The 26,900-nt window shown below is 39.5% G+C and overlaps 1 protein-coding gene across 2 annotated transcripts in view; it reads left to right on the top strand.

Moving 5' to 3' along the window:
* The window catches only part of LOC150090548 (uncharacterized), a 449,422-nt gene that overhangs the window by 75,568 nt on the left and 346,954 nt on the right, over positions 1-26,900 (top strand). Inside the window, exon 1 of one of the 2 annotated variants that reach the window (XM_090371407.1) lies at positions 15,712-15,823. The exons of the other annotated variant lie outside the window; for it this stretch is intronic. Within the exon in view, the coding sequence (XP_090227533.1) occupies positions 15,783-15,823 (41 nt within the window). The 5' untranslated portion in view covers positions 15,712-15,782. Of the gene's footprint in view, positions 1-15,711; positions 15,824-26,900 lie in introns of those variants that run through there. 2 annotated transcript variants of the gene reach the window in all.

Here is a 26,900-nt window from a genome sequence, read left to right as displayed (position 1 = left end):
GAGAAAACAAACAAGAGGTGAAGGGGTGGTAGGAGGGAATATCTGATCTGTTGCCCTTTGTTTTCCCCGTGTGACAGGATTTCGATGGCGAACCAGTTAATGATATGCAGATTAGGGTGGCATGGGAACCTAGCATCAAAAAGGAACCCTTTGAAGGCAAATGTCATGACCACATCGTTAAGGGCATTATTGTTATTGCTGGGCTCTTCCACGGAAGTAAACATGTGCATACTAATGGCCAGCTACTTTCCCACCCTATATCTTAAGTTTTCCGTTTCCAAAGAGGATAGATTAGTTAGTTTGCAAAATGCAGGGTTTTCCTTTCGTTTCACCAGCAGCTGTTTCGCAGCTATTTCCCGTCATCAATTAGTCTGATAGTTAGGTACACATTTTTTAAGTCGGAAAACATCCTATGTTTTCAGACTTAAGAAATTTCTCCATTCCTTATCACAAGACGTTCAGTTTCTTCTGCATTTTTGTAGATATTTCAACAGGCACTGTTATTATTTCCAGTAAAAGAAAATCTGTACCAATTATTCCTTCAAAAGGACGTACATAAGAATCAAGACCTCATCTCGATGGCTTACAACCTTTCGATGGAATGATCTCAAGACAAGAATCCTAAGGATATTTTCACTTCTTAGTAATGAAACAACAATATAGTGCAGGTTTCTGGTAAAAATACATGGAGATTGGTACGGCCACTGAAACATTCCTTATATCATTGAACTGAACAACACATCCAAACATGAGATTTGTTAGCCGCATGGAATCTAGTTCCCTATTCTCTCTAGATGAGAGTGTATCTCGAGTTGTCAGTGAAGAGCGCTATGGCCCATTCCTCCTAGGTCCAATCAATATTCTATGGTCACCAATTCAAACGGGCTCTTTTGTGTATATGATAAAAGGAACATGGACAGCTGGTCGTGCAGCATAATAATCCTCCTCATTTAGTCTTCTACAGACCCTATCCTCCAGTTCGGGCTAGACAACGGTCATCTTATGTGGAGCTGAAACAAATTCAGTCTTCGACAACTCTTCAAGAGACATCTTGAGTGTTTCCTAACTGGTTCCATATATGGAATACTTTTAAAGTTGCGGGTTACATTCAGCCGCCTGACCACATCGGCATAATTTTTCCTGCCTCCATTCTCCCTACTGCTCTACACCTCAAAAAATCATCCAAATGATGCCCTTGTGACATTTTCGCAGTGTTGGTCACCTTGAAATTGTTTGAGTGATAAACACGAAATACGAGGTTCTGAAAAAGCTGTTTATATATGGTCCTGATTTTCATGTTTTAACAAATTTTGAGCGAATATGAGATTAGTTTGGTGCATAAATGAGGAGTATGGGTTTGTTTCATAAATGTAAAATGTATTAGCATTTTTTTGTTCGTTCCTTAACTTTTGAGTGCCAGTGTGGTTATTTATTACGAGATTTGCAGTATTTACTATAAATATATTTTTAATTTACAAATTAATAACATTTCTGTCTTCTCGGTTAGTGGTTTCGCCATTTGTATGGGTTCTAATCCTATCAAAGATTGTAGGAATTATTAAAGACCTCTTCAGTGGGGACCTCTTCTTCGGCATACTAGACTGATGTTGAGAGACTCGCTCAAGAAGTTCAGCAGCAAAAGGCACATTAACTGATGTGAAGCGGAGGGAATGGGATGTTTTCTCTTCGATTATTTCGAGTTTTTCAGCCCGCACAACAAGCAAACTGGCCCGTGAGCACGCACTTATAGAGAGAGAGAGAGAGAGAAAAAACTGAATGCAGTAGAGCAGGGGTCGGCAACCTGCGGCTCTTTAACTTTTAGCCCACATGAAGCAAAATTTGAAATGGAGTTAAGAGGACTTAAAGATCAAGGACATGTGGCGTGCAAGACTAAAATGCCTTATAACTGAAATTGAGGATTTGGAGAGGCAAAAGTATAGAAATTTGAAAATATTTGGACTTCTCTCAGTTTTTGGTTCGACGAATTTCTGCGAGCAAATATTTTCGAGCATGAACTATATTAAAAATAAATCAAGAAACCGTCTGAACAATGCGAGTCTCTCAGCATGCTTAAAGATGAAAATTACGGCATACTAGACTGATGTTGAGAGACTCGCTCAAGAAGTTCAGCAGCAAAAGGCACATTAATTATAATATTTCAAAAAAATATTTTTTAATAGAACACCTTCCCACCACCCTGTTCCATTTCTTAAACTCCCCCAGCTTGAACTAAAGTGTGTCTCTTCGGATTCTCTCTTGTTTTTAATTACATCAAAAATGGCTCTTCACTCAAAAAGGTTGCCGATCCCTGCAGTAGAATATCATAAGAACTGAAGCACGTTGGCCAAAGTAGCCAGTGGACCAAATATTCCCAAGGACAATAAAACATCGAGTTCTGACGTTATGCGGCCGCACTGAATGTTGCTAATATTGTAAATAAATAAATAAATAAATTTTCTGTTTATACTCCGGCACGACAACCAAGTCAGTAGAGTTTACAATAAATCGTCAATACAAATATTTATCGTATTTAGTAGTCACGGGCTTGAACCCCGGTCCACTCAAGGAACGCGTGCTATGCACTGTCGCTCCTGACCACTGGGCTACGTCAGACTATAGGGTGTAAAAGAAATGTGCATCAGTTAGGTCTATAATACTAAAAATTACTATTTTAAGTATTCGCAAGTTTCTTCTAAATTCTCAAACTCTTAACATCCACTCCTAAGTACTGTGTTGTGTTGCTAAGTTTCGCCAACATTTTGTATTATTCAATTCTTCCTTCAAAACAGATGTCCTGGACATCACCTCATCTACATTTCGCAACTGCAAGTTTGCTTTTGTCTCGCCTTAGTACACTTCATCCCTCATGGTGGAAGTATTCCATACTTTGATGCTTTCTCATCAGTGTCCTATTACATTTCTGACGCACGAGGTGCTAAAAATAAAGACTGTTATTTGGGCCGTGTTACTATGCATTATTATGCACGTGGCGTTGGTTTAATAGTACTTTGGATATTTGATACCTTGTGGCATTTGTGCCAGTTGAAATTTAAAACCGGATGGACAATTATAGAGCTAACCCTAATAACACACACCATTTATTTCTCTCTCTCCTCTTCCTTTTTTAATGCCGGCCCAAAGTGAGTTTATAATCGGAAGTAATGTTTCCAAAGCTACTTGCATAATCATTTATGTAAATTGATAATCTTATATGGAGAGAGTTAATCAGCGACGCTAAATTACAGACAGTATGAAATTAAGATTACTAAAACAGTGGATACACAGAACATGGATAATCTAAAACGATGTTTCTCAAATGCTGGGCTTTGAAGAAATTTGCGGTAAAAGCTGTAGACTATTACAAATTAAATGTGTGGTTATTAATGATGAAACGAATAAGTTTTCCTACAACAGTTATCATAAAATACGAATCAAAGTTATTTTCTATTGTGTCTTAAACTTTTGGGAGCATAGTATATACTTTTTTTTACACTCGATATTATACATTGAGGCATTTTCTATTAAATGCGCTGTCACTTTGTCAAGGGGAGTGTCGTATTTTATTGGAAATAGTCCAGAAAGCGCTTTTCCCCATGTTCGGCAGTTCTTTGTTTCAAAATGTGAAAATAATCTATTGACCAGCGTCTTATATTCATGACCCGCCTGAAAGACACCAAAGGCTTCTTAACCCCTTTTGTTTTCCTTATTACAAGTTCTAAAATGAATAAGGAGGGCCTTAAATGAGTCAGACCGAGTGATATATGGTGTAAGTCAAACAATAGGTACTAGGAGACCGAGACCAATAAAGAATGAACACCCCTTTTTGTTTTGTCGTGAGCTCAGCAAGAATCGAATATTACGAGCTTTTCACCAAAACTATCACTCCATTGTGGTTAATTTGGGTCACAGCTGGTTAAACTGTTACTCCATAAAAGCGGTGTTTATTCGTCATCCCGAATATGTGTCACTGGTTGACCAAAAAACAACGTCTCAGACTGGTTGGCCAAATCAGATAACCGACTTACTTTTTCATTGTCAAATTTGAAAAGTCTGATGAGCATACATAATGCTCTGAGGCAGCTAATGACCAAATTATATATCACTTTAGCGTATTAAAATATATTTTTTTAACTTTGCAACATTATTATTATTATATATACATTTTTGCTTCTGTTTATAGAGAATATAAGCACCAGATTTCCAATGATCGCTAACGATATTAGTCAAGAAATTAACTTCAGATTTGATCTGCAAAACCACATTATTTCCTTTCAAGAAGAATGCAAAGATAAAGATTTCAAATATAGACCGTAGTAGATAAAAGGTGGGGTGTGGGTTCTGAATAGTCTTGCAGGACAGTTTAAAGAAATCGTGATGAATAAGTCAGACGAATCAATCATGCCCATGATTATTTTAAGGATTGTAAAGTATCTTCTTGCATAACACATTTGTACGAGGAGTTTTGTATAATGGAGTTTGGTTTGCAGCAGAGATATTTAAAGATTTCTGAAACTTCGAGAGGCTTGGCGTGGTCAAAAGAACGCTGCTTGTGATCCGTCCAAACAAGATCATAAAGACATATGACGCATTTGTTTCCCCTCCCTCCTCCACCACAAGTATGTTCGGACTTCTGTATAAATTCTACAATAATAGCGCTTTAAATTTAAAGTTTTTTTTTTGTTTTTTTTTTCAGATATGTAATAACTAGACAATCCTTTTAGCCATTAAAATTACACTGAACTATGCATGGTTTGTAGGGGGCGAATTCTAATATCAGGGATAAGTAATCAGCAGTAAAACAATCATATTGATCTAAATATATTTCTTGACTAAATGTCTAAGAGTATGAAAAAGGCTGTTTATGCATGGGTAATGCATAAACAACCTTTTGTCAAGAAATATTTTTAGATTAAACCATGCACACCATCAAGCATCTCTCATATTGTGGAGTTATACTTCATAACCAGGTTCTCACTATTGCAATAATAGGGTACCTGCCCACCCACCGTTAAGTAAGCCAACAAGCTTCGAAACGGTGCTGTCTGGGTGGTGGTATCCGTCGAGGATAAGTAACATTAGTCTTCTCCACTGGTGAATTACTTATTCAAAGCAGTGTAAAAACGATGAATGCATACTACCTGGATAGTAGAAATGATGGAGATGCATTACCCATGCTTAAACAGCCTTTTTCAATCATATTGATGCTTGTTATAGCCTATTAACACACCCTAACTCTGAGTAGCGATTCCATCCGAGGAGTTATGAACGCTTTCGTTTGGGGGAGGGAGGGAGGGAGGGGGGCGATTTCGCTATGGTTAGCCAAAATTAGGCATAATGAATTTTTGTAACAAATAAAGTTTCTTCATTCTGGCAGTAGGGGTGGTAGAAATAGGAGGATTTTAAAGCATGAGGAAGGAACGAGGGTGAAGAACAATAACCGGGTTTTGTGTTTTTGTTGTTAGTGGATCCTTCTCCCACAATTTTGGCTGCGCGGAATTTTCAAACTTTTTATCATATCCACATTTTTTTAACCCAGCTTATCATTTAGAAACGGATGTCATAAATGGGCCTTTTAATCAAGGTCAATTACACTAGTCGGCATCCTGTCGCGCGTGCCCTTGACGCAAGTAACTGTAAGAAGTGATACGTCGGGGTCCCTCCTCCTTATTACCCTACAGCTCGGAAAGAAGATAATTAAGTCAGAAATGCAACATCATTATACTGTTTTAAAAGTCTAAACGTCTTGGTTGCACAATCGCCTCATTGTTGCCATGACGATAACTTGCGTATATTTTCCTTAATTTGCATCTCGTGCATCGCCATTTAACACGCCATTGCTCGACGTATCTGAACAGATCATACGCCTTCTGCTTTATTTAATTTCCCCGGTTTCAGGAGTGGTGTGTGGTCCTGGTGTGGTATATTACAGGGAGGGGCTCGCCAATCCCCTTATCAGACATGAAATATTAACTTTTTTACGACCTGCAACGAAGTTTTCTGCTTCATCAATTGGGTCCCGCCATCTTTTTTATTTTAAATTAGCAGAACACTTTTCAATGATTCCCGTGGTCTAATATTTATGCGACCCCAAGGCAGCCTCTATGAACTCCATTTTGGCTCGCGACCCCAGTACACCACGGATCTAAAGAAGTTCTTCTCAACCATTTCTCAAACTCAAGATATTAAAAAAAAGGCAACAGTATATTAAATCTCAAAAATATTTGCCGAACCCCTAAGTTCCCTTTGGGAAACTTTAAGGTTCCTTAGGACATGCTTTGAAAATCAGTAGTGTGCAGAAATATACTAGCTTACTCTTAGTCAGTGAAGTGTACAAATTTTAAGCGATAAAAATTGGCCTTTTACTGATATTCCAAATTTGGGAAATGAGCAAAACAAATTGCAGGAGCTTATTCAATTACAGTATATAAAGTTAATATCTTTCATTCTATACTCTCACTATGGAGGGAATGACCTTGAACCGCCTACTGTTTTTCTCCTCTCTATATTAGAATTTTTTTAAGTGTTTATTATATGTTCACTCTTATTTTAATCCTGGCGCACTCCAGTACATGTGAATGAAAAAAGCTCTCACTAGTAGCAGCGAATTACTAAATGAGGACACATCAACTCCATGATGTGTGTATGCTCAGGATTGAAATAAGAATGAACAGACTATTACAAAATGTATATATTTCAATTACCAGCTATTTCTTTACTATGGAAAGCGACGGCAAGTTTGCAGACCACTCCATCCTCGAAACCTTCATGCAATCAGCAGTAACCTACCATAAAAAAAATAATTAAAAAAAAGCGTTGTATTTATTTCTTGTTACACAATAAAGTGTTAAACAACAATTATTATTTAATTTATTGCCACAAGCAGCAATTTAAAATATTTTCAAATGCCCCAGACTAGCGATAGCGAAACTTTTCCACTCTGCGTACCAAAAATAAGCTGAAACAAAAACATAACACTTTCATAAATATAACTATTTCGCGTGTGTTTATAGTAAAACATATATATATAAAAGTTGTATTATTATATTGAATTATTTTCAGTATGTGTGTGACGAATTCCATTACAGACCTTAGCTCATTCAGCGCAGACCAGTGCAGACCTTAGCTCATCAAGCGAAAGAGGAGTTGGCTGTCAGCGTACATTGTTAAGCCTACTGGCCTCCCACAAATGCTTGATCGGATTTAAGTCTGGGGATCGTGCTGGCCACGGCTGTAAAGTGTAAAGTGTTCATTGTCTAACGGCCCCAGGGGTTTTCCCCATCTCCGTGTTGTGAAACACAGAACACTGAAGGCCAGAGATTTTAAAAAGTGAAGGTACATGTTTATGTTGTGTAGTGTCATGTTGTGTTTTTCCTCTGACCTTTTAGCCGTTGGGCCCCCAGTGGGACCCCCCGTTGGCCACAGCAGTAGTTGGATATCTTCAGTTTCAAGATATTCCTCTACCATTATGGTCCAGCGGCGTTGTCGTGTGCATGAAAAGAAAATCTGTGCCAACCATACCTCTAAAACGTCTCATAGCGTTCGAGGATATGTTCTCAGTACCTCCGTACTCGAGTGGTCAGGAGCGGGAGCGCAGTAGCACACGCTCTTTGAGTAGACCGGGGTTCAAGCCCCTGACTGCTGAATACGGTCGATCTGCCAACCCGCACTGGACCAGTGTGGCAGATTATGGTCCATTTCCCTCAGCATGAATTGTTGAGGAGGCTTCCATCCTGCAGTGGGTTGATAATGGCTGCACTTTACCTTTTTTTACCTCTGCGCAGTTATGGTACACCTATCAAAACCATGAAGAGGGGGTGCGGCCGTCGATTATTATTCCACCTCACACTAGAACACTGCTTCCATTATTAGTGTCCCTTTCTTTGGTGTTGGAGAGATGGTACCGCATTTCGCGTTGTCTCCAGATGAAATAACGTCTAGAATCTGTTTGTAGGCTAAAATGGGACTCATCAGAGAACAAAACTGTACCCCATTTGTCAGGGATCCAAGTCACTAGTTTCTAAGAGCTTTGCGCGTTTGGGGTTAATTGGATACAAACCACTGACTTCCTTGCATCGAGTCTACTTGAATTGAGCCTTGCTAACACACTCCGGTTGGAAATGTTTTCACCTGTGGCCTCAGCAACCTCAAGAGAAAGTTCTTGACAGGATGACATTGTAGGGTTCCATCTTGCTGTTAGAGCCATATAACGGTCTGTTGACGTAGCCCTTGGGTGACCTTGGCCAGCTCTTCCTGTAATGGTTTGATACTAGTTTCCTGAAACTGCTTCCATAGTTTCGAGACGACACTGCATGACGCACTAAGCCAAGTTGCCCGGCTTCAAGTCGTCCAACGGCCCCCTATATAAAAGAATCATGTAAACGACAATGACTTGCTATCCTGAGTACCTTAGATGTGGCTATCCCACTGAGCAAGCCAAAATCTGGGAATGACGTGATGTGGTCACAACCCTGTTTTTATAGGCATGAATAATTTGCATAATGTGCTGCTCTGTAAGGTGGTAGCTCGATTTCTATTGGATAACCGTAATTTGCACGCCAGGATGACTATCATATCAACTATTCATCTTAGGCGACGCTGTTCACAATAAAATATTCATCAAAACTATTTTGTTCTGTTAATTTTGTCAAGCAATATATACTGTATACTGTAATATTTATTATTCTTCTCCCATATACTTTTTTTCAGTCTGTATCTTTCCACAAGAAACCCCACCACGGTCACGAGTCTGGCATAAAAATTCACGCGAAGTGAGCACGGACTGTATAAAGCTAACAGTACTACATTAAAATTTAATTAAACTAATTAATTTTTAACTTTAACTTTGTTTATCTTTAATTAAACTACATGTAATCTGTGAATTTGTTTTTTACATACAAATGGTAAGAAAAAAAGAAATAATAATTGTTGGATTTCTATTTGACCGATTTTAATGAAATTTTTATTGGCTCAAGAAATATTTATAAAAATTAAAAAAACGTAAAATTTCATGAAAATCCGCCCGCCAGGAGTCGAGTAAATGCGGACGGACAGATAGACAGACAGATGTATAGATGGATATGGTGAAGACAACAGAAGCACATATGTGGAAACGAGCCTAACAAGGTAACAATGTCTGAAAGTTTCAAATGAGAACTTCAATGATATCCCACCAACGTCTTGCACTGGATATGATGGGGTTCCACAATTCATTCTTAAGAGCGTTAGAGTTGATGCCCTCCTAGGTATCTTTAATGGAATAGGGCTGAGATGGCAATTGTTTATTTGGATATCCAGTCTGCATTCGACAGCATACAGATCCAGCCCCTCCTGCAACTTTGTGAGGACAGATACCAGATAAAAGGCAATATACTGGAATTCTTGAAGTCGCTACTTACGATCAGGGTCCTTTACTTCACTGTGAATAAAAAATCTTTCACAAGGAAAGTTTGTGTACGCGTTCCCCAGGGCGGAGTTCTTTCAGGACTCCTCTTTACGACTGCAGTCCACCCATTCCTGTGCCAGCAAACAGAATTTGTCAGTTATGCAGACGACTTGAAGCTCCTCTATCGGATACACGGGACCGCCCGACCTGATTCTGTTTCTGAAACCATTATCAACAGCCTTAAGAATCTGATTACATACTTGGAACAGCTTTCTCTTAAGATAAATCCAAACAAATCTGCACAAATGATGTTTTCACTCAAATCAAACCCAGCGCAACTAAACTTGGAAATCCACGGAAACCCCATCACCCCAGTCACCAAGCACAGAGATCTCGGCGTTATATTCGCCCCTAAACTCAGTTTCAAACACCATGTTTCAGACATTCACAACAAGGTCTGCAGATCAAGATGGCTCATCAAACAATACCTCCTTCATGTCACAGAGCCTGAGTACACGCTCCAATACATATACCAGTTTCTGCAGCCAGTCATCACCTACGGTTCAGAAATCTGGGCGTCGGCAACGAAAACGACGCTAAAAAACATTGCATCCGATGAGTACTGGTTTCTTCGGTGGGTCCTCTTCAAGCATAAACTGCCACCACTCACACATACTTCAGATATCACGCAACTTCAAAATTACAGAAAAGTCTCCAAACGGATATTCGCCCTCCGCTTGATTGTGTCAATTAAAATGATAGCGGGTGAAGTCAATACGCCAAATTTTTGGCAAATGTGCAATTGGAGGATCCCCCCCGAAACCCTTAAGAGCCCTCCCCTCTCTGCAGTCTGTGGTGTGGAGACTCAGGATAGGGGATAGATTCCTGCCCATGGAGATGCTCCACAACGTCCAGGAGACGGATGTGGACTACAAAAAGTTAAATTTTCTGTTTATACTCCGGCACGACAACCAAGTCAGTAGAGTTTACAATAAATCGTCAATACAAATATTTATCGTATTTAGTAGTCACGGGCTTGAACCCCGCTCCACACAAGGAGCGCGTACTACGCACTCTTGCTCCTGACCACTGGGCTACGTCAGGCCTGATCATAAAGGACAAATCGTACAGAAGACGCATCATCAGGGAACAGTTTTCGTCTTCAGCCGAGTGACTGCCATCTTCTTTTCATGTTCTTTCATTTCCTATGTTAATATCAATTTTATATGTAAAATATGTAATTATACGTTTTCCTGTATTAGTTATTTCATGTTAAACCCCTAACATTGTCGCTGTTATGGGTATTATTGCATCAGGCAATCAGGTAACCATTCACTGCCTGCAATAAAGATATTAATAATATTAATAACTCTGTTGTTGCATTATTCTGCTCACAGGTACCACTTATGGGTTTCACCACAAAATGTGATTGATAGCCCTTATAACAAATTTGTCTGCAAATTGAAAAAAAAAAAAAAAAAAAAAAACCAACCCTTTTTCTTATAATATAGACTATTTATGGGTGGCCACATGGCCGTATATTTTCCTCTGTGTAAAGCTTGTCAGGCATAGGAAAATATACGAGCCTGGCTGGCCATCCCAGCTATAGAGCTTCTGCCCATGACCGTATCCACATGAATTCTCTGCTTAAAAAAAAACCAGGAGGTGGGAGGGAGGAACTTAGTTTCTCAAGTTCATCTATTGCACACGCGCGCACCAGCGCCTCGTAGCCAGGTGGGCAGGAGCGGCAGTGCGTAGCCCATGCCTCTTGATTAGACCGGGGTTCGAGCCCGTGACCACCAAATACGGAGGATGCGGAAAGGTCAGGGAATGACCACCGCATATCCCCGGAGTATTATGGCCTTAGTTGCTAATGCTCCTAAAAACCAAATAACTAACAAACAAACAACAAAGAGATTAGAATAAATAAATAAAATAAATAAATAAATAAATCTTTATTGTGAAGTAGATTTACAGCACAATATCCCATCACGGCGACGAGCGCCAGGGGTTCACATATAGATAACATAAGTACAGATTCAAATGGCTACAAAATATAGCGAACACATACAAAAGGCTACAAAATACAGATTACAAATGCAAAAAGAAATACAAATACATCATAAAAACAAGGAGCTGAACACAAATAAAGAAAAACAAATACAAGTTGGCAGTGATTCAGGTTTCAAGAGCTTTGATAAACTTGTGTCTGTCCTTCTTTTTACTTATTATGGTGTCGATGTCGGCGTCCACACGGTTGAGGGCAGCGAGCATCTGCTTGGGCAGAAATCTTTCGGTGAGTACAAGCCTGTTGTGGTGAGCCACAAGTGCTGGTACCGACCTTAGGCTTGGCTGTGGAATCCTCCAAGAGCAAGCATTCCAAATATTTGGAGATGATATTTGGCCTGAGATGAGTTTGGCTGTGAAGACCAGCCTCTTTTCAACGATCAGGAACTTCAACCTCGGGATGTCGAGTGCTTGTGCCATCATGGTAGTTGTGGTAGCGGGAGGTAGCCGAAGCTTGTTATTCGCCCATTTCAGTAGCCAGTATTCAGCAGTGTACACCCGCTTAAGGTTTGTATGTGCAGCAGAGGCCCATATTTCTGCACCATAGAGAATGGCAGGGTAGACGGTGGAGGTGATGAACCTTTTAACAGTGGCAGGATGTCGGACGTGTAGCAGCTGGAACTAGGAACCTGGATTACTACCAATCTCCAATCCAACGTCCCTACTGTTCTCGTAGGGGATTTCAACATGCCCCTGCCAAGGTACTCAACGGCTCGGTCTTCTCTGGAAAACATGTTACATATGCTCGACCTTCATCCTCTTCAAACTCCCCTAACTCGCGGAAATCAGCAGCTCGACCTCATTTTTCACAACATACCTCATGCAGAACTTATCAAACCAACCTTCTTCTTCAAATCAGATCATAAACAGTTAGATTGTAAATTTTATATCCACTCCGACCTCTCTAATACCTCGGTTGAAGGATGTGGCCCGCTGCATACGAGAAGAGTCTTTTCAAACAAGTTCATAAAGCAAGAAATAATCCTCCATCGCCTCACTACGTATAAATGGAACTGTCTGTTAGAAAAGTCAGGGCCTGAAGCCGCTTCCATCCTGGCTGATAGCTTGTGTTGGTGCGTCTAAGGAGATTCGGATCTCACATCGGTCTAACTGGTGGTTTAACAACAATATCAAGGTAGTGTTTGTAAGAAAACAAAAGGCTTGCAGAAAACCAGAACCCCTGAAGATTAATTACATCGCTTACAAAAAAGAACGGGCCTGTTTCTTAAGGCATAAACGCCAAGAGTACAACTTTGCTATTTCTAAAAGCTTAAACAGTCTGAAAGAATCAATAACAACAAGAATACCAACTTCACCATGGATGAAACCTTATTTAGGGAATGGGCAAACAGCACCTTCGGAATCTCTCCAGATCCTAATTTAAAGTATAACTCTGCCGCACCAGGTAATACCAGTTGGCTGTTAAATTACATGAATAACATGACTCCATCCGGATCCAATCTTGATATCAGACCTGTACTAACAGAAATCACCATAACCCAAAGAAAATGTAATTCAGGCATTAAATAGTCTCCCAAATAAATCCACTTCTGGCCCCGTTATGTTCCCCCTCTTCATCATGAAAGTAAGCAGTCCATTCATCATCGAGGTCTTGCTACACATATTTAGAGAAACCCTACACACTGGAGTTATCCCTGAAATATGGAAACATTACACTGCAAAACCCGTGCCTAAAGTCAAACATCCGAAAGACAAGAAGGATTTTTGTCCCATCTCTAAGCTGCAATTTATTAAAATTGTTCGAGAAGACTCTGCTGCCAATTCTTGTTATGTATTTTTTCCAGAAAAGACCACCATATTTACCCACCGTGATTCCAAAGAGATCAACTGTGACGAATTTAATGGACACCCTATTTCGGATCCAAACGACTCTGAACCCCAAAGAACAGATTGATATAGTATTTTAGACATTAAAGCTGCTTTCGATAATGTCTCAATCAATTCCTTGATGACAATACTTGAAAGGCATTTCAGAATACAGGGAGGCCTATTAAAAGTCATCCTTTCCATTCTCAAACAAAGGCATTTGAGAGTGGAACATAGAACCTTCCAATCGAACCACGTCATCTACAGAGGAGTCCCAGGTGGCGTCCTTTCTGCACTATTTTTGCTGCCGCTTTGGGCCCCTTCCTCTCTACGCATCCTAACTGCAGACCTTGAGCAGATGATATAAAACTCTTAATTTCTCGAAACACGGTGACAAATCTGACGCAATCAACGCCCATGCCACTGCCCTAATAGAAGAATTTGACCATTATCTTGAGAATATTGGCCTATTCATAAATCCGACCAAGTCAGCACAAATGTCTTTCACCAACCTGAAGAAGAAGATGAACATAGACATTTACATCAATGGTATTAGGGTCCAAAAGGTCTCTCATGACACTGACCTAGGGCTCACTGCGATGAAGGCCTGACCTTCCAACAGCATTTCGCCAACACTAAAGTAAAAACTCTGTCAGCAATGTGGGCGATAAGACAGGAACTTACTGGAGTAAACAACCAAAAACTTGCCACTCATTACATACAATCATGTCTTGTTCCGATTCCCAGGTATGCCTCGACGATCTGGTCCTCAGCTTTCCTCACTAACATCAAAAAATTCATGGGTATCGAGTACTAGATTTTAAGGTGGTTGAACCGTGTTAATGGCCACCCTTTCACCATCTCGAGATCAATCATGTATGCTAACCTTGGTTGCACTCAGTTGCTCATTGCAGGAAATCTGCGTAATCTCTGTCAACTCCTCACCGATCGCTTTGACGCTCCAAATGTCCATAATCTTGTTGTAGGCCCTAGGCTTTCCCGCGTCCTCTGCAATAGTGCATGCATTCCCCTAGAAAGCTCTAACATCCTCCAAACGTACACCACCCTGAACATTGATCCCCACAAGTTCTGTGATGAAAAAGCATACAGATCTGAGAAGATACAGGACATGTACCACCACATACAACTGTAGAAGTTTCCTGATTATCTCCTTTAGGATGGAATCTCCCATGAACTGTACTTTGCTGAAGAATTAATTTGTTTTAAATTATTATTTGTTTGTATGTATATGTATTAGTTGTATATGCATATATTAGGATGCATATGTGTTTATATGTCTCTACCTTTTGCTGTGCCACTGTATATTTGTATGTGCTTTATTTGCTCACATTAGATGTTATTTGTTGTATTATTTTATAGAAAGTAATGTTTATGTATGCGTAATTTATGTACGACTTCTACGTTTGCTGTCTACATCATAATGTACAAATGTATATAGGCACCCCCCTAACTGAAGGCTGTTCAGGGGTGAAGCAATAAATTGAATAATAAATAAATAAACACGGGCGCACTGAATCCTGAATATGCCACTGGTTCAACTCCCTATATAAACTTTGTTTTCCACCACCACTTGTGATGGCAGGTTGACGTGCCCTCAGTTGGTAATCTTCTTCTCTTTCACAACAGATATGGACCTGTTGTAAATGTACACAGCACTTTCAACTAACAAATTGTGGCATCTTGTGCATGTAATTTCTGAACTAATAACTGCTTGGTACAGTTACCAGTTCACAAATATTTCACAGTACTGATATGTAATGAATGCTACCATCGGTTGCCCAACTCGCCTTTTATTTCCTTGGAATGATTCATCTTCGCTGCTGGGATGGGGGGGTATCACATTTCAATGGCCAGTGAGTGTGCCTTTCGTTTTCTCGCAGAGAAGTAGAGCAGTAAGTGTAAGATTTGCTATAGCTATTCGCTCTGCATACACTGACCATTGTCCATCTATGGAATAATATTCGATTATCCGAATGACGACGTCACTGACCATCCAAATAAGTCTTTTTCTTATCTTCCTGCATCCACTTACTGGCGTGGAGCGCAGCATGGCTTTGTAATTAGCTAATCCCTCGCAGCTGTGGGGGAGGTTTGTAGCCTGTCGGTTCCTTTAAAGAACCTGTTTGCGAATGTGTGCGCTCTTTAACCCGTTGTAGCCGAAGCTGTTTTTCTTCCTACCTGTCTGCTGGGCTAAAGAAACAAATCCGGCTCTTCCCAGACTATTGGCGGGAACAGCAAAATTCCTCTAGCACAGACGTGTTTATTTAAGAAAGACCACGTGAGCTTCACGCACTGAGATGCGGACCATTTAAATTCGATATATATATGTCGAGCGGAACCACGCTTGGAGGGACATACTAAACGCAGGTTCGGAGTGAAGTTCTTGAAAACGACGTGACAGTGTCGACAGGCATGCATTACACCTGTTGTGCGCAGGTGTTCCTCAAGTTCTGGGGCGGTTGATTATTCCCCCTCCACTACCACCATGTTGCTAAATGCTCTAAATAAACTCTTAAAACGTAACAGGTAAGTGAGAATCGAACATTTGACTAGCTGTAGGAGAGCTGTTATATTTACTTTGAGCCTTTGTTAAGCCTAACCATTAGCAGCGTATAATTCTAAACCTACGTCTGTTGGAAACGATTAAATTTAATTGTTGTCCTTGTGGCGCATGCGTACAGACATTTGCTCGGTTTAGCCTTTGTTTGGAAACACAATTGTTGAAGTTATTTGTTGAATAGAGTAATTTAAGTGCATTGTAGCTTCAGAATTAATTTCACAATGACCCGAATTGATTTTCAAATAAATTAAATGCTTTTATTTACATTAAGGTGGTGTTAACAGAACAGCTATGTTCGACCACGTTGTGTGTGAGGGTGGAATATAGGTCGAAGGCATCCTTTGTAGGCCTTTTCACTGCAGGAAAATCGTTACGTAGAGATAGAATTTGAACGTGTTTTTATCTCTGACCCCGTTTATAATTTCCTGCTTGCGGGTGATCCAGTTGTAGCTTATAATTTAGCACATAAAATAATCAACTCATCAGTTTATAATTAATGTCACCCTCAGTCACAGAGACTGATTTGTTTTCAGAATCCTTAGTTTGATTTTAAGAAATTCTGGCAATTGCGTTTCTAAAGGCTGCAGTACCATGTGTCAAGGGCGGTGATTTAATCAAGTGGGACGTACAGTAGTTGAAGGCAGCCAGAGGCTCACATTTTTATTGTCCGTTTCATTATCGCGGGATCCCTGAGGAAAGTTGATCTAAATATAAACAATTATTTGTATTTGCAGATCATAAGTTATAGAAAGAAGCATACAGAAATGCCTCTTTCTAGTTATGTATTTGTTGCCACTGTTTAAAGCAAATACTACATTAAAATGCGGTAATTGCTTTAAAAGAAGCTTGGGAATAAATTTATGAGATCTACTGTATCAACTCAAACGATCCCATTCTTCAGGGATGGATGGGATCGTTTGATCACCCATTGATAAAATCAGTGGGTGAAAAATTTAACACAAAGTTAGCAACAGACAAACACAAACTTTTGCCATCAAGCGTTTCACTGAGTGTTATGAGGCTTAAAAGTTCCACACTTTAATAGCAGAACTCTACATATGTTTCAAGATGTCCAGGATGAAAAAAAAAAAAAAAAGCATTTATTATTTTCTGAACTATTCACCTTGAGCAAGTACGTGTTTGTGGGACAGCATGTAGAGCTGTTGGAGTATTTTTTAAATGCATTTTAACTGACCACCAGCATTTCCTTTGATGGGGGCATGGAGTTATGCTCTTGGTTAAGAAGCTTTAGTTTGCTCTTGATTAAGAAGTAATTAGAATGAGCCGTTTCTGTTGAAGAAACCAAGTAGCAAAAGTCCTCCGGAGTGGATAATCCGCAGGCTCCAAGGATTGGACGCGTTGCAGATGATATGAACTCATTTGGTTTGTTGACAGTATCCTCCATACAGTGGATTGGGAAATACCCAATCGTTGGCCTATCGCTCGAGTACTCGTACTCGGATTGCCTTCTGCAAGACGTAGGACATTCTCCTCATTGTCTGGCGTCCTCGTCGTTCGCTCTCGATTCATGGTACCTCTCGTGAAACAACAAGTCTCACGTAACCTTCTGTGCACACGTGCGAAAATCGTATGATGAGGAGCACACCTGTGCGGGAAACGTTCCTGGTACAAGCGCAGAGCGGCGAGCTCGTTACAGTCCGCAGCTCCATAGGCGAGGTGCATGTCGGCCAGTTCAACGTTTGAATACTCGTCCATCCTACTGCCTCGGGAACCGGTTCGGAAATGCTGACTTCCAGCGGGATCGCTGTTCACGCGACATCCCGTTCAACGTCCTCTACGGCATGACGAAGGCATTTCGGACCCTGCAATGCTATGTGATTCCGATTCGTCTTTGTGCCCCCTACACCTCCTGCAAGTTTGTCGCACTGGTAGTGAATCACCCTGTATAACTACTGTAGAAAGTAAAGGAGGGGATTTTGCTTTGTTTAACAAACAAACAGCAACTTACAGCGAAGTCTTTGGCTAAGAATGCAAAAAAAAAAAAAAAAAAAAAAAAAAAAAAGGTAGGAAAGAAATAATTCTTTGCATATGAAATGAACCGTATTGGACCATCAGATATGAATAGAATAACATTTGATTATCCTGTTCAGGTTGTTTTTCATTTTGCATCTGCATTCACCTGCGAAGACACGTTTTTAGGGACAGGAACACCAGAAGAACACTGGGAACTAAATGATTTTGTAATAACTGAGAAGGAAAGTGGAAGAGAAATTGTTGAAGCTAAGAAGGAATAAGTCACCTGAGGTAACGTATTCCCTCTTAGCTTCTATCTATCCAAATATATTAAGGGAGGCAGCAAACGAGATAAGCAAATCTATAGTCAAAATATGGGAACATCCGTGGATTCGGGGGAGGACTTTACGGACTGGATATGTGCGAATATCTCCTCAATTCCCAAAGAGGAATCAAAGGGTGAAGTGGGCAATTGCAAACCAGTAAGCTTGACTTCTGTTCCAAGAAAATAATGGAGAGACTGGTCAAAGGAGTAATGCTCGACCATCTACACAGAAATTCAGTTATACCGCATTCACAGCATGTATTTGTTAAAGGACAATCTTCTCTGATCGATCTGATTGGATCCTATGATGCAGTAACAAAGGATGCAAAAAATAATTTTGACAACATATACTTAAATTTCAGGAAAGCTTTTGATACTGTTGTACATAAGACTGCTATAAAAATTGGAGAAGTGTGGCATTAAGGTGTGTGGATAAAGGGATGGTTGAATGGTTATCAATGGGCGCTGCTCTTCTTGCACTAATATTTATTAGTGGAGTCTCCCACGGTTTAGTGCTTGACCCATTGTTATTTTCAATATTTATGAATGATAACTTGCGACGGGGATCAGGCTTAATATCTAAATCTGCAGATGATACAAAGGGCGGCAGGGTTGTTAATGACAGTAACCATGGTATGCTACGTAAACGAAATCTAGAAAAATTTGGCAGAAGAGTTGAAAAGTGGCAGTGGAAGTTTAACAATGACAAATTAAAGGTACTGTATTACATATGGGTAGCAGTAACTCCAGAATAACATAAACTATGTGGACAACACTGAACGTAATAGAGAATGAGGGGAAAAAAAAAAAAACCTAGAGGTAATTGTACAGTCAGACATGAAGTTCTCTGAACAGTGCAGACGAGCTACTAGTACAGATCAAAGGGTTTTGTTATTGGCATGCAGGAATTTTGACAGCAGGAATAAGGGGGTGATTATCCCGTATATAAGGCAATGTTTAGGCTGCATTTTGAGTACTGCATGCAGGTCTGGAGCCTCATTTTAGGAAGGATGTGGATCTGTTGGAATGGTTGCGGAGAACAGCAAGAGATCAATGAGGGAAACAAATGGGTGCTCTTATCAAGGCAGCTTCATTTCTGCAAATTGCAGTGTCTGTAGGCACCTGCGAGGTGATCTTGAAGTTTAAGGCTTTGAATGAATTGAGTAAGTTAAATGCCGATGAATTCTTCCTCTTGCTTATGCAACGCATAAAGAGGGGCATAAATTTAAATTGAGGAAGGACGGTTGCAGGAGTGAGGTGCAGAAATTTGTTTTCCCAGAGGGTAATGCCGATGAATTCTTCCTCTTGCTTATGCAACGCATAAAGAGGGGCAAAAATTTAAATTGAGGAAGGACGGTTGTAGGATTGAGGTGCAGAAATTTGTTTTCCCAGAGGGTAGTTGATTGTTAGAACAAATTTCCATCTGATGTAGAGATGGGTAGTTTGAATAAATTTAAAGAGGAATTAAAGAAATTATTAGAGGGTGTGGAAAAATGATGTGGAAGTGTTTTTTATTTTTTTCGTTATTTTTAATTTTTTTAATTATCTATTATTATTATTTTATTTTTATCTTTTTTGGCCGATATTGTATAACTTTCCTTCTTTGCATCATTTGAGAAGGCCAATACTAAAACAACAGGAATCACCTCCCTTTATTTTATTAAAAACTGGGAGCCTTACTTAATAAATTCTTTTAACTAATCACAAAACTTGTGCATAGTCTTGTGGAAGTGTTTGAGGGAATCTGCAAGGCTCTAGGGAAAGAAATTTTTAACAGCGTGGCCCGCATTTGTCGGTAGAAGGAATCTATTTTGTAGATATTGTATGCATTTAAACAAACGTGGTGCAAAATCTTTTGCCAGTATCAGTGAGGATACCTCTGAGGTTCAGGGAAACTGCTAGTTAGGTGGTTAAGGATAATTTAGATCCGCGTTTATCTGATGATATGGGTCAATGTAATGCTTGCATTCACCTCAAGAATTCTTGTTTGCTGGCGCAACGGCCGACGTTGTTAAGACGTTCTGAGGATAGCAACGTTCCAAGTGAGGGGAAATATAAAGCTAGAGAAAAAAACCTAAATACCTTCAAGGGGTGTATCAGGGTAGTAAACTATAGAAGATACTTGGTCTTAACTGTGTCCAGTAATGTTAGGAGTGTTGTTAATAAAATGGGCGAATTCAAACTCCTGGGCTAAAAGAAACAGTACCACCCAGAAAATGGGGATGTTGAGTTCCACTACCGTGTGTATAATGCATTTAGGAAAGATAGAATGGATAGTGGGAATACGCTCCTTATCAAAAGCAGCCTGAGGGTGAAAAGAGTTTTTTCTGAGTCAGAAGTTATGTGGCTGTCAGCATAGAATTTGTGCGGTGTGAGTTAGTTGGAAGCAAAGGTATAATGAGAGTGAGGGTAATCTCACTCTCATTATACAAACCGGAGGATTGTATTGAGTATGACGAGAGTCTCCACAAGCAGATGGAATGAGACGCATCTGTGAATGTCTTATTATGGGTGACTTTATTCTACTCCAGATTGATTGGAATAAGTAGGAGTGAAACTTACTATGGGGAAATTTTTTTTTTTTAAATAAACTAGACGATTATTATTTGTATCAACAAGTTATGGAAGGTACTAGGGATGAGAATATTCTTGACCTCAGCATTTCTAAAATCATATGACATTGCAGAGCTTAAGGTACTGGAACGAAAGTCAGGAAGTGATCGCGCAATCGTCAGGTGTAAGACGAAGAAAAATTTTGCAGTAGTTAAAGATAAAGGCACGGGTTTTAACTTCAGAAGGGGGGACTTCTCTGAAAATATGAAGAAGAAATCTTTATTGTACAGTAAAGATACAGAAGTTGCTCTTACAAAATCTAAGAGTCATTCGAAGATCACACTCAACCACTATGCCAACTATTTTCACCATTTCTTATGTTCGAAAAGTGTTGGAATTCCACAACAATCATCGCCTTTCAGATACATCCCGAAATCTTGCAAACCAGTGAAAGAGACGGGGGCAATACAGAGTATCCTTATCATATGCTTGTTTTACCAGTTCGTAGATTTTTTTGAAATTTTCCCCTAACATGAAACAAAATTTAATGTTCGCTCTTTGTTCCATCATTTAACACAATGACAATACCTTGAACAGTACGAAAACCGTAACACGACTGTGTGCGAATGCTTACAATACAAATGACTTTGTAGAGGAAGCAGTCATGTAGGTCAACTGTCATGTGTGCTCTCGATCCTATGGTCTTACATGAGTGTATAGGTCTAAGTCCTGAAACTCAATGGTCAAATGTTATAAATTAATCAACCGATTTTTTATGTTATTATTTCGGCTGCACTTTGTTTTCATTGTCATGTTTGTACTTAGGGATTATTTCGCAAAAGAGAGCTGAGGTTACGCTGAGAGCACTGTAATTTGTAACAAACGTCAAATATAACTCTAAACGGATAGCGCTTATAATCGATGGCTACCATCTTGTTTTAAGACGACAGAGTAGTATATAGTAGGAACCAAAAGTCAAGACAACTTTAAAAAGACAATAAAGCATATTGTTTGTGTGATGGTTAAACATACGAGTATAATGAACATTAAATCCAAGTGAGTGCTATAGTGGGTCTTGCATGCAGCACTGGAGAAGCGGTTCAACATGCCTATTACAACACTGATTAACTCTATTGACTTTTTGATTCAGTAGCTGGTGATCTCTTAAGTCCGCTTTCCATTTTTGGAAAGTAGGCCTTAAGGCAACAGCAAGGTATGACTTCAATGACCTCTTGGGTATTCTTGGATTTCGTTCTTGCTAAGACTAGCCCTTACTTTCTACTGCAGTTTCGTTTTTAACCCACAAGCCTTTCGCTGCATCATATTGAGTATCTCCCAATGTTATTCTTTCTCAGACAGGCTGTCTTTTTGTTACAAAAGCCCTTTTCATCATCATCATCATCATGTGTAGATGCTTACTCATATAAGTGCAGCATGCATTAATAATGGAGCTGTGAGCGGAAGATTGTCTGCTGTGATGTGGGCAAGGGCGTTGTAGGAATGTTGAAGTATGTAGATACGCCGTTCACGTACTGATTACAAATTTCCTCATTAGCCACTATACAACTATAGTTTCACATAGTGGCACAATGTTGTGAGAGAGAACAGTTTCATACGAGATAACGATGTAATTTCCATAAGGTTAGAGAAGGTCAGCATCTGAGATAAAAGAATTAAATAGAATGAAAGTGCAAGGAAAAAGGCTATCTCATTTCTTCTTTTTTTTTTTTTTTTTTAACTCAAGCCCTTGTCAAGTGAGCTTGGTTTAGGAAGGTTTCACGTAACGAAAACGAAAGTAGAGGGTGCCTCCATTAAAGAATATCACATACAATTATAAGAGACTAATTGACAATTAACTGCTTTAGCAAGTTAATTTATTTTGATTAATATCCCCCAAACAAAGACTACATTAGATTTGTTTATAGTTGCACACAGCAAGTTGTTGTTGTTGTTATTGGATTTTAGCGACTAAGGCCATTTTACTCCGTGTATATTGTCTGTAAATTGCGTGTATTCTGAGGTCGATTTTCTGTTTGCTGGACGAAAAACGCGAGTTTCTGGGAGAAAAAAACCATACTACCCTGCATAAGACCGACTAACTCAGCCACGTTGTGAAAAAGCCCATAAAAATTCCTCACATCATCGAAGGGATTCGAACTCAGGGCTTTTCCACCCGGTGTGGGGAGGGCAGTGATCCTACCAACTGTGCTACCCATGAGGACACACACAGCAGGAGGAATCCCAGCATCAATGTATGAGATATACAACTGTGAAATTTAAAATTCACTGATGAATTTGCAGTTTTCTTTGTAAAATAATTAAAAGGTAGAAACTGATCCAAACCTTGTTCATTTGAGGTTAAGTAATGAAAATATGGAACTGAATTTACCATATGCAATTCAAACTTTCCTTAATTCATCCTAAAAAGCATGGGTTAAAGGCGCAGTGACTAAGTTTAGGCAACCACTGAAGTGTCTGTGTGTAAATAGAGACAAGATGATTTTATTCTCTTGATTCATTAGTTCAAATTATATTTTATTAAATAAGAATTATAGTTAGTTCTATGAAAATATTTTACGCCTTTAGCCTGATTATCGTGTTCTACCGACGTATAAAATAAATCCAACATGCATTGGAATTTGTGACAAATATTGGGAATAAAAATTTTAAATGATTTCTTGAGTTCCTGAAGTATAAATTAGGAATACAAATACTGTCTATTGTATTTCAGGGACTCAATAAACCATTTAAAAGTGCATAAATAATGTGGAGTCAGGTGTTTAAATAATAATAAAAAAAGGTTTCAAGTATTCATTTTACGTAATGCCTTTTACAAAGTATATTCACAAACAGTAAAACAATATCATTTGTAGGGAACAACGACCTAATACCCCTCCCCTCTACCTACTAATTTTGGGACAAGGATCAGGCCATTGATATAAATATCGAAAAGCACTGGGCCCAAAGAGAAGCCCTGAGGAACTCCAGTAGGTAAGCTTACCTCCCGTGATATTGCATCATTGAAAATAAAGATATGAGGATAATTTATAAGAATATGAAATATACCTATCAAATTATCCTCAGTGATGCAACTTTCTTTAGTCTATCGATTGGGGCTGACAACGAAATAATCACCCACAGATAAGGAAGTATTCGAAATCTAGAGACGGTAAACGATTAACACCATAGTTAAACATTTAATATATATAATGTGAAATGAATGTGGAGAAGTGCCATACGTTTCTCAGAATAATTAGTAGTTCAGTTTTCCCTCCAAAGCGGAGTTGAACTAAAGTTTATAAATTTCGTGATTGGCGAGAGGAGTAGATGGGTTTTAGATTGATATCAGATCCCAGGAACCGATTGACAATGACATGACTCCACTATACCCAACATGGTCTAGACTTTTCCAAGACTGTGGAAATAATTTGTAGTGTGGTGATGCCTCTTTCACTTACGAAGTCGTGCTCATTCAGTTTTCCCGGAAGTTCTCAGCACCCAGCAAGATGTGCACTACCAGAGCGGAAAGGTCACATATTATGCAAAATTTTCACGGAACACCATAATTTTATGTTATTTGGCAAGCTGTTTTGTCCTATTTTTTATCTCATTCCTATCTCATAAGTGCAACCTCTGTGATCCCTCTTCGTGTTATGAGAATGAAATATTTGTCTTTCGAGTTCAGCTGGTTTCCCTTGCAGAATCCGGAATTCAAGTCATTTTCATGCAGTAACACCAAAAAACGAGTCTTCGGGATAAATGTAAGCATGATAAATCTACACTTGACCACCATTTCTCTCTTTTTTTATTATTATTTTTAAGGGATTACTTCAGAGTGTCATCTCTCAGTGGTTAAATTCATTTCCTAACTTTTAAATGTATGTCCTCTCCTTCGGGGCTCGTCGGTCTCGATCGCAGGAGCGTCTTTCACCACGAGAGATATTTCACCAATAAAAGTGTTGCATTCACTTCTCCGAAATTAAGTTTTCATGTAAAAAGTTGCAAGGTTGGTTCTATCACCATCCGTCACGTCACTAGCCTTGAATGATAACGAGTATGAAAAACGCCATCTGTTGATATGTGAAGGCAATAAATTTGTCTCTTGAACTTGCTCTTTCCTTCTGACATTTAAATCCTTTCTGGAATGTGGCTGCATTTTCCTCATGACAGTGCTCTCTTCTTTAATATTTTTTATTTCTTTAGTCTTTTCTCTTCTTCTGTCTCTCTTCATCTCTAGTTTCTCTTTTCAGAAAGAGCTGCTGATGCAATCATTATCTGTCCCACTGTTAATACTGTCACTAATCCTCTAAACTTGCTAAACACTCGCATTTAGTGCGTACAAATGTTTACCGTCTCATTAAAGAAACCAAATCTTCTTTTCAACTAGCAATAAACGAAATAACTGCAAAGAAAACTCCAGCAGTCTACGTGTGCTAATCGAAAGGGAGGAGGTTCTTTTATAAACTATATGAAAAGTAATTATGAACTTAAAATGATGTGGTTAAGGATTAAGAAATAACCCCTTCGTCAAGGCCAACCAGCTACCTTTCGTACATGACCTGAGCATTTCTGCAAAAGCCGGATTTCGTTGTCTGCCCTGAAGAAATGGTGTTTGCAATGCTGGACGTGTGTCTAACTTACAGTCGTGGCATATCTAATGCATTTTCCGTGGCAGGGACAACCATAGCGTCTCGCTAGAATTTCTGCTCCACTTAACTTACGGGATTGCTAGCGAAACTTGTTCAGGGGAATTTTTATGTTCGTAAGGAGGAGGATCGGTGTCGTATGGATTCGCCTTTTCTCGCTTACCACCATCGATAATAATGCTTTGATAATTTAATTCTATACGCTCCCAATGTACCCACCCAACTCTTCCTGGATTGCCACAGTGTACATTTGTTGTGCTGATCTCGTTTGTCTCGGAAGAGAAGGTGACGGTGGGATCTGATTAAGAAACAGCATAACTGGCTCGAACACTTCCTTAAAGATGTGAGGCCTATGGCCAGTGGAACATCACAATACTTAAAAGTCGAAGCCCATAATAATTTAGCCACTGAGTATATTCACGACCAAAATCGCCATTTTTCAAACATCGTGTACAAGACTGGGATTAGAAACTTGTCTCGACGAAAGGAGTCGAAGCAATTTAGCCAGTCTCAGAAGAGGGATGCTTAGCTATTATCCCCGGAAACTCAGGATTTTCTTCTCGCAAAAGGGTCAAACTTCTTATAGGATACCCGTAATTTGTAGTTACGGTATACTGACTCCTCATGGCCTTAGGTTGCCTCTGCGCTTATTTTAAACAGCTTAGTCCTGAGTGCGTTTGTTCGTAAATATGCACACGCGTGTGTGTTCCGATATTTCCTACAAAAATCAAGTAATACTCGGCCAATTAGAGGTGTTATCTGGGGTCACCTGTTCTAAAGTGGAATTTTCGTGTGTGTGCACAATGTGGAATCGCCATGGACATTCTTGATCAATTATGACTCATTACCTCACGAAATGGCCGCCAGAACTCTGCTGGCTGAGTAGAGCATACTTCGAAACAGGACTGACAGGGCATAGAACGAGCTGACTGACCCAACACTTAAAATACTTTCAGGTAGGGTCATCGACAGTAGTGACGTCAAACAGGTTTTTCATTTCTAGGGATATCGTGGTGCTCGTTAATTCTCGGATCGACGTGTTCTTTGGGGGTGATGACGGGGAACTAGTAGCGAGCCCAGGGAGTGCAGGAGCGAATAAGAGGCGGGAACGCAGCTTGGTACAATCTCCTTCCCCCTTCCTTCAAGTGAAGAGAGATTAATCTCATTAACTTTTGTCGGTGTTTCTGAAGGCTTAATGGTATCTGGCGATTTCGTAGTTTTCTTCCTTTTACCGGATTCTTTACGAGATGTGGAAATGGTGAAAGGTCCAATTTGGAAGAACGTGGCAGGGGGAAAAAATCATTACCTCGAATTCGACACACGTAGCGGCCATTCATGTGACATAAAAGATTTGGATAACTGCCCGATTTAGCGTAAAAAATAGCTATTTCAGCCACCTGCTGGGCATTTTAATTATGGATTTTGTCCTTTGATTGATTAGACGGCAATTTTAATTAATAACTGATTTAATTATCAGATTAGATTTTGATTAACTCCTTTGATGAAAAAAAAAAACTGACCGTTTTGATTAATTACTTAGTTTCA

The sequence above is a fragment of the Mastigoproctus giganteus genome, chromosome 1 (genome assembly GCF_048544385.1).
Source record: "Mastigoproctus giganteus isolate SK-2022 chromosome 1, ASM4854438v1, whole genome shotgun sequence".
Classification (NCBI taxonomy): Eukaryota; Metazoa; Arthropoda; class Arachnida; order Uropygi; family Thelyphonidae; genus Mastigoproctus; species Mastigoproctus giganteus.
The sequence above is the reverse complement of the archived record's forward strand: the minus strand, read 5'-3'. Positions and strand labels throughout refer to the sequence as shown.